The sequence below is a fragment of the Cucumis melo genome, chromosome 4 (genome assembly GCF_025177605.1).
Source record: "Cucumis melo cultivar AY chromosome 4, USDA_Cmelo_AY_1.0, whole genome shotgun sequence".
Taxonomy (NCBI): Eukaryota; Viridiplantae; Streptophyta; class Magnoliopsida; order Cucurbitales; family Cucurbitaceae; genus Cucumis; species Cucumis melo.
The window spans coordinates 12,800,383-12,810,435 of NC_066860.1; the positions used below are offsets into that span (position 1 = coordinate 12,800,383).

The window sequence follows — 10,053 nt, forward strand, 5'->3', positions numbered from 1 at the left end:
GATTTACAGTGGCCAAGTAATGATTATAGCCCAACCAACTAACGAGATAAGATTTATAAGCTAAACTACTTATTAAGAACATATCACAACTTAAACTTTAGATAACACATTGACAAATGAATATTAAAAGAAAGTTGGATTGAAAAGGTATAAACATGCAATTTATTAAAGAATATAGGCCTTAGGCCACTGTACAATATGAACATATACATTACAAAGAAGTATAAAAATAGAAAGTAAAGAGAATGACTTTAGAAGTTAGGAGAAAGTAAGAAGAATGACTTTTACAGATGGCGGAAAGGCTAGTTCTTTCCGCCACTCTAGATTTTCGGTCCATTCAGGCACCTCTTTGCTTAGTGCAGAAGGAGACTTTATATAGGCAACTTTTAGTGGAAAACTTCTATTCTTCTAATTGTGTTAGCGCTAATTACAGCCTTGTCGAGTCACATCAACTCCAACTACCATTCTTGTCTTCTAGTGAACCTTCCACGCATGATGACATAGTTCCTCGCCTAGAGATTGTACTTGCCAGATAAGTTCTTCTCCCTAACACTTTGCATGTGCTCCTCTGTGATTCACTATTCTTCTTTTCGTATTATTCTTGTGTTAAAATACTAAAAACTAGCACGGAGACCTATGTAAGATGAATTTCCTAATACTTATGAATTTGAACTATAAACTACGCATTTTGACACATATTCTACTTGAAAGGCCATAATAACTTGTATTTTTACGAGTTATCAGATAATTTGTCACATATTTACATTATCTTGTTTTATGAGATGACCACAATTTAGAACTAATCCCTTTTTTGGTCTTGACTGACTAATTTTGGATTTGATTAAGACTTATAAAATTGAGCACAAGAACCACTAAAGAAAAAAAAATAGAACGACGAAAATTGTAGTCGTCAATCTTATTACATTCTTAGGTTACTCGTACTTGAAAATTTGAAAATAATTTAGATTGACTTATGCTATATGGGTATGGTGTAGTGTAGAAGATTTGCTAACGATGCAAGCACTGAATTAAAAGTAAAGGTGTTATTAAAGAAACATTTACTATATACTATAGAGAATTTGGTAGGCTATAATGACTTAATGTGATGTTTGTTGTTGTAACTTTTGCCATAAACTCAATGATGAAATTTTAACATCCCTTTAATAACTATTCTGTATTCATCAAGAGATAATTCAAAGACTAAGACACTCAAAATTCCACACTTTACTATCTACTTTATGATCTAGACAATTACAATAAAATAGTAAATTAAATGGTAATTTGAATCTATTTCTTTTTATTGCTCCTTGTTACTGTTCTTCTTTTCTTCTCTATTTATATCTAGGTGAAAGATTGAGGTATTTTGGTTATGAATTCACGTATATGTAGTTTTCCGTTGTTTTGACTAATGTGTGCTGCTTGTTAGACTTATCTTCTTCTTCTTACTTTTAGAAATAGGGTTGCTAAACGAATTCCTCTACTTTATTTCTTGATTTTGGTTGTGTCTCCTCTGTTTTATTTTTATTGAAGTTCTAGTAAATAGAAAAACCCGTTACTTGACTGACCTTTTTGTTTCAGTAGATGTCCATAAATATAACTACAAGTAGAGATGAAAAAGAAAAATAATTCAAGGCAATTTGGGATGGTACTACAGCCGATGCATTTATCCATGCTTCTTTTGATGAAACTTTGAAAGGCAATAGGTCAAATGAATATTTAAGTAAATATGGATGGAAAAATATTATTAAAATATTTAGAGAGAAATCCGAAAGAAATTATATGCTCAAAGGCAAATGAAAAATAAATGGACCTCTTAGATGATTAGCCCTCCATTAATTCTAAGAAGATTGCTAATTTATTTGGGAGAAAAAATGGATGGAGAGGGAAATTTCTAGAAAATGAAAATTTGAGAGAGTTTTGACAAAATTTAGAGTTGATTTTATGAATTGATTATTTAACTTTCTCGTATCAAGAACAAATTCTACTTTTAATTCCACGTATTTTTTGCAAAATAACTCTTCAACTTGTTCTTGATTGTTTAATTTGTATGCAAGATACATCTTCTTTAGAAAATTAAAGTGCAAGATTCAATTGATCATCTTTCTCTATTAGAAATGTCATATTGCTTCTTGCTTGTAATTAACATGTTAATTCTTATAGATTGATTGACTTAAAGCTTAGATAAATCACCTTTCTTCTTGGCATAATATGAATTTACTTCCATCAATTTTGTGTGCACAATAAATTCAATTAAATCCATGATGTGTTATTTTATGAAAAGTATGCAAGGTACTTTAATTTTCTTAAAAAAAGAAAGGAATTGGGCATGAATTGCTCTTGCAAGAGTTCACAATAAATGCTCGTGTGTATTATCACTTTTCTTTAATCTAGTTTAAGGGAAGATTACTTAATTTAATTTATTGATTATGATCTTCATTTTTTATCAATCGCATGCATCGATACAACAATTCCATTATGCATATGTTTGATTTTTTCTTTCTTTAGAGGATTAAATCTTAACCAAGGTTTTTACCAGAATCGAACAAGTGGATCTTGTACATAACCTTGATCCAAGAATTTACTTTTAAAGCAAAATTAATTGAGGTTTCTTTTAACTCGATAATAAGAATTGAATAATGCCCATTGACTCTTGCCTCGTTTTTCTCGTAGAATTCAATTTCTACCTCTTTTTTTATGCATTAAATTTGCATCTCAAATTTCCTTAATTCTTAGTTACAAATTCTCTTTCCCTACCTACTCTTTTATGGTTTTCTTTTTCTACTTACCACTCTCCTTTCAAGCTTTGGTTGCAAGAAATTTTTTAGCCACCATTCCCTTGGGTTTGACATCCTAACTTAACACCGAGCTATGGTAAAAAGTAAAAGTAATTAAATCTAAAAATATTTTTTGTCAAGGTAAAACTTGTCCGAAAACTTACCCTTAGCAAATTTTCATTTCAGTTCCTAATATCATTTCAAATATATTATTGCATGTTTTTTACGACCCCACCAATACATTTTGCTACACATTCTTTTGCACTGTGATGACAAATTTACTTGGTTGGAAATAACGTAGACTTTAATTAAAGTTCATAATTGACACCAATTATTGATGCACCAAATGAGTGGTGGGAAGAGAATATAGGCCCATGTCCACTTTTGTGAAGTACATGATATGATACAATACAGAGATTTAAAAGAAAAGGATTTCTTTTTTTTTCTTTTAGAAATAAAAGAAAAAGAAATTGAGATGCAAGGAGATGTTTGTTTTTATTCTAAATCATATTAGCGAAGGGATGGCTCGAAGTGGATGAGCCATTTCCACGGTGATCCCAAATTTATCTTCCATGTTCACCTCAAATCCATCTTCAACCTTCCAATCGAAGAAACTAATCAATGAACCCAATATCAAATGCATCATTCTCATCGCCAATGGAATTCCAGGGCAAATCCTCCTCCCTCCTCCAAACGGAATAAGCTCAAAGCTCCGCCCTCTCACGTCAATCTCCGATCCCAAAAACCTCTCTGGTTCGAAACATTCTGGATTCTCCCACTTCGTCGGATCCCTTCCCATTGCCCAAATATTTATCATAATTTGAGCATCTTTAGGGATTGTGAAACTTGCAATTTCCACTTCTTGTTGCGCCTTACGTGGTAGCAACAATGGAGCTACTGGATGCAATCGAAAAGTTTCCTTCACCACCGCTTGTAGATATGGCAACCTTGGAATGTCTGCTTCTTCAACTATTCTATTCTTCAAAACTAATTTCCTAATTTCTGCTTGAGCTTTTGCTAATTTATCTGGATTTCTCAATAGCTCCGCCATTGCCCATTGCAATGTCGACGAAGTTGTATCTGAGCCTGCTACGAACAGTACCTATCCACAAAATAAACAAAATCGTTGCATCAGATATAGTGCTTTTTCATTTTCATTTTTTATTAAACAATCAAACAAATTTATAGTAGCTAGACGATTCTTACAAGTAGTAGATGTATCATCTGATTCCCATCGATTTTGGTGTCAGTGTCGTTCTTGAGTAGACAGTGCAACAAATCGTTTTTTGGAACAGAATCAGGATTTAATTCTTGTTGTTTCATCCTCTGTTTAATCATTGAGTCTAAAAGATTCAACACATTTCGCATATGAATTTCCATCCTCTTCCTCATTCCTTGAATGTCAAACTTCCTCAACATAGGGAAATAATCACTTAAATTTGGTTTTCCGGCTTCTTCCAAGATTCCCCACACGTATTTCTTGAATTCTTTTGCTAATTCAGAATTCGGGTCTGCTAAATCAACAGAAAAAATTGTGTTGGACAGTAGATTCAATGTAGTAGCGAACACTAACCTCCCTAAATCCACCGCCTCTCCCTTCAACGCACTTTTCCGAACTGTCTCCACAAGCTCTTCCACTTTTTTACGACGGAGATTCTCATTCATGTCCAGAATTTTTGCGGCAAACAACGTGTTGTTGCATATTTTGCGATAGTTTCTCCAGAGAGGAGAAACAGGAATCCATGGAAATCCGACTTCGTGGTGGCTGTGAGCTGTCAACGCATCTGGAATAGTTCTGTTGCACAAAAATTGGTCGTTGGTTTGCAGAACCTCTTTAGCCATGGCGGAAGAAGAAATCACCACGGCTGTAACTCGTCCAAGTTTCAAACTTATAATTTGACCGTGTACCCTAGCCATGGTGGCTAGTGACTTGTGAGGCTTGTCGCCGAGATCCAAGAGATTTCCGATGAGCGGTAGTGGGTTTGGTCCCGGAGGTAGCTTGTTCGATGAACTTGTGGACTTCGATTTAAGCCTAGAAATGAAGAAGACAACAGAAAGAAAGAGGATGAAGGTCCAAAACTCCATTGCTAGTGAGGTTATGATTCTGTGTAATCACTTTCTCATTTATAGTTCTGAACGCTTAGAAAACTCGTTTTCCACTTCCGTATATACTCGAAGCAACGTGAACAAACGAAGTTCACACATACATATATAGTTGGGCCGACCAGAAGAAGCAACTTTAAAATGGCCATTTTGAAAAATAACAAAATCGTTTTTTTAAATGGCAACTGGAAAAAAAATAAGAAGAATTTGGAAGCACCAATAATGTCCTACATAGATTGCACCTACTTTCTCGACGTAAAAAAAAAAAAAAAGAATTACACTTTCCTCATAAACCTTTGTTCTTCTTCCAATTTCAAAAACCCTTTCTTCTTTAATTTTAGAAAATCCTTAGTTTCCGTTGTCTTCTTTCTTTCGTCTTCTACTTTATTTTTTCCTTGTTCATTCTTTTTCATTCTTCCTTCTTTTTTGTCTTCTTTCTTCTTCATTATTTTTTATTCTTCTTTCTTCCTCCTTCTTTCTTTCGTCTTCTTCCTTTTTTTTTCCTTCCTTCTTCATTCTTTTTTCGTCTTCCTTCTTCCTTCTTCCTCGTCTTCTAACTTCTCTGTCGTCTACTGGATTTTTTTGTCTATGGTTTTTACCTTCAACCACTTGGAAGCATAGTTGAAAGAAGCTTTCAAAATAACAAAGAAGCATCGTCTACGATATTTATCAATGTGCTAGGCCTCCGGTTACACAAGTCTATCATAGAAAGAGAAAGAAGGGTAGTAAGGACATTTTAACGTAGACAAAGAGGTAGTTGGAATGGTCAGTGGTCCCCGGGGGGGCACGTGGCAGCAGGAGAGGATGGATATATGGTGAGAGCGTAGCTAGGGTTGGCATTATGGAACAAGAATGTTTTGAGTGGACTTGTTAGTTCATTGATTGGGAGAGAACAACCCTCTTATTTGGCTGCACTTCATTTTGTGAAAGACTCTTTTGTATTGAATGCTCTTCCTACATATATATATATATATAACTTCTGTGTGACTCCATTGATCTAATACTGAGTATATCTATTATTGTATGTTATTACTGTTGTGACTATGCTGCGAGGGGTGTATCTGTGTGTGTATTGGTGTGTGCTGTGTGTTGTAAACAGAACAGGGAGAAGGGAGCCTAACAGTGGTATCAGAGTGAGTCGACAATCTGGGGAGGTGGAAGAAGATGACACAAAAGATGATAGAGGATCGCCTGACTGCTTCAGAGGCCGAGATAGAGGCGATTAAGCAAGAAGTCCAGAGGCTACCATTGCTAGAGAAAAACTTAGAAAAGATGCAAGCCATGCTCTCTGTGATGTACGAAGACCACCAGAGACTAACCGAGGGGTCAGAACTAACAGGGGTAAGCACTGGAAAAAGAAAGGTTAGGAACGAAGAAGGGCCACAAGAGGAAGGGGAAGAAGGTGAAACATCCCTGAGTGTGGAAACAGGGGGAGGACAGAAGAGGATCAAGTTCAAGAAACTGGAGATGCCGGTGTTTAACGGTGAAGATCCGGAAGGATGGTTCTACAGGGCGGAACACTATTTCCAAATGCACTTGTTGAACGAACGTGAGAAACTAGAGATTGCAGTCGTTAGCTTGGAAGGGAGAGGCTTAAACTGGTTTAGGTGGGCGGAAAACAGAAAACGATTCCGGTCGTGGAGGGAGCTAAAAGAGAGAATGTACAATAGGTTTCGGTGTAGGGACTTCGGAACGGCGTGTGCGAGATTTTTAGCGATCAAACAAGAAGGCACCGTGAGCGAGTACCTGCAAAAATTCGAGGAACTATCGGCACCATTGCCGGAGATGGCGGAAGAAGTTTTGGAGGGAACTTTTACAAATGGACTGGATCCAAGAATTCGAAAGGAAGTTTTTTCCATGCGGGCCGTGGGCCTGGAGGACCTAATGGAAGCAGCCCAGCTCGCGGAGGAAAAGGCCGAATGGTCGAAGGGAGGCCCAAACTCGTACCCATTCTCAAAAGAGATGGCGAAAACAACCCTAGGGTCCAGCCCAAAAATGACTGAGACCCCAACGACGAAAATGGTGACACTGGCGGAGAAGGTGGTCAATCAAACGTCAAATTCGAATACTAGTCAATTTTAGACTGTTGGCGGGGGAGGCAGACGAGAACCGTCTTATCGACGATGGACAGACTCTGAGTTGCAGGCGCGAAAAGAGAAAGGCCTGTGTTACTGTTGTGACGAACCGTTCAGCAAGGGACACCGCTGCAAGAATAGAGAGTCAAGACTCTGCGTGGTGGCCTACGACTTAGGCGATATGGAGATGAGCGAGGAGGATATCGGTGGAAGCATGGTTGAGATAGGACCGACCGTTGAGTTGTCTTTGAACTCGGTGGTGGGATTGACTACTCCGGAACCTTTAAGATAAGAGGAAAGTTAGAAAATCATGCAGTGGTAGTGATGATAGACTGCGGGGCTACCCATAACTTTATTTCTTTGAGACTGGTGGAGGAAATGCAGATAGCTACTACTGAAACGACACAATATGGGGTGATCATGGGCTCCGGCAAGGCTGTTCAAGGGAAGAGAATGTGCACGAGAGTAGTCATTGGATTACCCGAGCTGACCGTAGTAGAAGACTTTTTGCCTTTAGAACTCGAGAACTTGGACATGGTCTTGGGAATGCAGTGGCTACAAAAACAGGGTTCCATGACGGTTGATTGGAGGAACTTAGCCATGACTTTCGCGGTCGGTGACGTTAAGGTAGTGTTAAAAGGGGACCCGTCGCTGACAAGAATGGAGATCTCCCTAAAGATGCTGATGAAACAGTGGCAACCGAATGACAGGGGATACCTGGTGGACTTCCGGTCCATGGGAATATCGAAAGCTGACAGGTAGCTAACTGTAGGGGAAACGGTCGAGAAACTCTAACCAGAGTTTGAACAACTTGAACAAGAATTTACCGATGTTTTCGAACTTCTGACCGAGTTACCCCCATTGAGACAGATTGATCACCGGATACAGCTCAAGGACGGCACTGATTCGATCAACGTCCGCCCATACAGATACCCGCACGTCCAAAAGAATGAGATATAGATGTTGGTAAATGAGATGCTGGCCACGGGAATCATACGGCTGAGCGTTAGCCCTTTCTCTAGCTCAGTGATACTAGTCAAGAAGAAGGATGGGGGATGGAGATTCTGTGTTGATTACAGAGCACTAAACCGAGCGACGGTACCGGACAAGTTTCCCATTCCCATGATAGACGAGTTGCTTGATGAATTACACGGGGCCACCATTTTCTCCAAAATTGATCTAAAATCGGGCTACCATCAGATCCGAGTTCGGGATGAGGATGTGAAAAAACCGCTTTCCGAACACACGAGGGGCATTACGAATTCATGATGATGCCTTTCGGTCTCACGAACGCACCAGCGACCTTCCAGGCCTTCATGAATCAGGTTTTTTGCCCCTACTTACGAAAATTTATCTTGGTATTCTTTGATGATATTCTGGTATACAGCAAGGATGTGGAATCACATTTGGAGCATCTCACGATCGTGTTTACACTGCTACGGGAATATAGTTTGTTTGCAAACTGGAAGAAATGTCACTTTGGAAGGGAACGAATTGAATATCTGGGACACTGGGTATCATCAAACAGGGTGGAGGCTGATAGGGAAAAAATCCGAGCAATGCTGGAATGGCCAATTCCCCGGAACATTAAGGAGCTGCGGGGATTCTTGGGGTTGACCGGCTACTACCACCGCTTTGTGGCCAATTACGGCACCCTTGCTGCTCCTCTCACCCGATTGGCAAAGAAGAATAGTTTTCACTGGACAGAAGAAGCCACATCGGCATTCGAGCAACTGAAATCGGCTATGGTTACCCGTGTTGGCTTCACCTGATTTCCAGCAGCAATTCGAGTTAGAGACCGATGCATCCGGATTTGGTTTGGGTGCAGTCCTATCACAGAATAAAAGACCAATTGCTTATTTTAGTCAGAAGTTGTCGGAAACGGCGAAAGAGAAGTCCGTCTACGAGAGGGAATTAATGGCCATTGTCTTGGCTATAGAGAAGTGGAGGCATTATTTATTGGGACATCACTTTGTGGTGTTTACCGATCAGAAGGCACTGCAATACATTCTGGAACAACGAGAACTGATCCCAGGTATCCAAAAGTGGTTGATGAAACTCATGGGGTTTGACTTTGAGATCTTCTACCGAGCAGGGCCCGAAAACAAAGTCGCGGATGCCTTATCACGAGTTCCAAATGAGGCTCAACTGAATGTCATTGCGATCCCTTCCATATTAGATGTGAAGGTAGTGGGAAGGGAAGTCCAGGAAGATGACAAGCTGAAGAAAATATTCGAAAAGGTGCTGACGGATCCCGATAGTGTTCCGCGTTACTCTGTCAAACAAGGGCAACTGTTTTACAAAGGGAGGTTAGTCCTACCAAGAACTTCCAGCCTGCTTCCTACCATTCTCCACACTTTTCATGACGCGTTGGTAGGGGGTCACTCGAGACAGTTACGCACCTATAAACGAATCGCTGCGGAACTATATTGGGAAGGGATGAAAAATGACATTAAGATCTATGTGGATCAATGTCCGGTATGTCAACAAAATAAGACCCAAGCCCTCTCACCCACTGGGTTGCTGCAGCCTCTGCCCATTCCAAATCGTATCTGGGAAGATATTTTGATGGACTTTATTGAGGGCCTTCCACGCTCCCGCACGTTTGATTCAGTCCTGGTGGTGGTCGATCGGTTGAGCAAGTATGCCCACTTTGTAGCTTTGCGCCATCCCTTCTCGGCAAAAATTGTAGCGGTAGAATTCACGAAGGAGATTGTGCGTCTCCATGGGTACCCTCGGTCCATTGTGTCGGATCGTGACCAATTATTTCTAAGTCACTTTTGGAAGGAGTTGTTCCGTCTATAAGGCACCAAACTGAAACGCAGCACGACCTACCACCCGCAAACCGATGACCAAACTGAAGTAGTCAACAAATGCTTAGAATTGTACCTCCGCTGCCTGTGTCAAGACCAACCGAAGACGTGGAGCGACAAGTTAGCCTGGGCGAAATATTGGTATAATACCAATTACCACGCTTCAATTAAGACTACTCCTTATGCGATAGTGTATGGCCAACCCCTTCCTCCCATTATTTCCTATGGTCAAGGAAACACGACTCCGAATGATTCAGTGGAATCGCAGTTACAATCCCGAGATGAAAC

The 10,053-nt window shown here is 39.7% G+C and overlaps 2 protein-coding genes across 2 annotated transcripts; one reads left to right on the top strand and one right to left on the bottom strand.

The window, feature by feature from the left end:
• Positions 1-3,051: 3,051 nt before the first annotated feature.
• On the bottom strand, positions 3,052-5,023 carry LOC103504317 (geraniol 8-hydroxylase). Its single transcript, XM_008468717.2, has 2 exons — positions 3,981-5,023; positions 3,052-3,876 (listed from the first exon to the last, which is right to left on the bottom strand). Exons 1-2 carry the CDS (start codon positions 4,857-4,859, stop codon positions 3,280-3,282), a joined length of 1,476 nt encoding a protein of 491 aa, XP_008466939.2. The 5' UTR covers positions 4,860-5,023; the 3' UTR covers positions 3,052-3,279.
• Positions 5,024-7,133: 2,110 nt separating this feature from the next.
• On the top strand, positions 7,134-8,724 carry LOC107990885 (uncharacterized). The gene is made up of 3 exons (XM_017044906.2): positions 7,134-7,211; positions 7,337-7,710; positions 8,340-8,724. The coding sequence occupies exons 1-3, from the start codon at positions 7,134-7,136 to the stop codon at positions 8,722-8,724; spliced, it is 837 nt and encodes a 278-aa protein (XP_016900395.2).
• The last annotated feature ends 1,329 nt before the right edge of the window (positions 8,725-10,053 follow it).

Excerpts from the sequence above, each read along its gene's own strand:
- LOC103504317 (XM_008468717.2), bottom strand. The coding sequence starts at position 4,859 with ATGGAGTTTTGGACCTTCATCCTCTTTCTTTCTGTTGTCTTCTTCATT. Across the intron at positions 3,877-3,980 it reads AGATGATACATCTACTACTT|GTACTGTTCGTAGCAGGCTC; the intron begins GTAAGAATCGTC and ends TTTTGTGGATAG.
- LOC107990885 (XM_017044906.2), top strand. The coding sequence starts at position 7,134 with ATGGAGATGAGCGAGGAGGATATCGGTGGAAGCATGGTTGAGATAGGA. Across the intron at positions 7,212-7,336 it reads AGTTGTCTTTGAACTCGGTG|ATAGCTACTACTGAAACGAC; the intron begins GTGGGATTGACT and ends GAGGAAATGCAG. Across the intron at positions 7,711-8,339 it reads GGAATATCGAAAGCTGACAG|CAAGGATGTGGAATCACATT; the intron begins GTAGCTAACTGT and ends TCTGGTATACAG.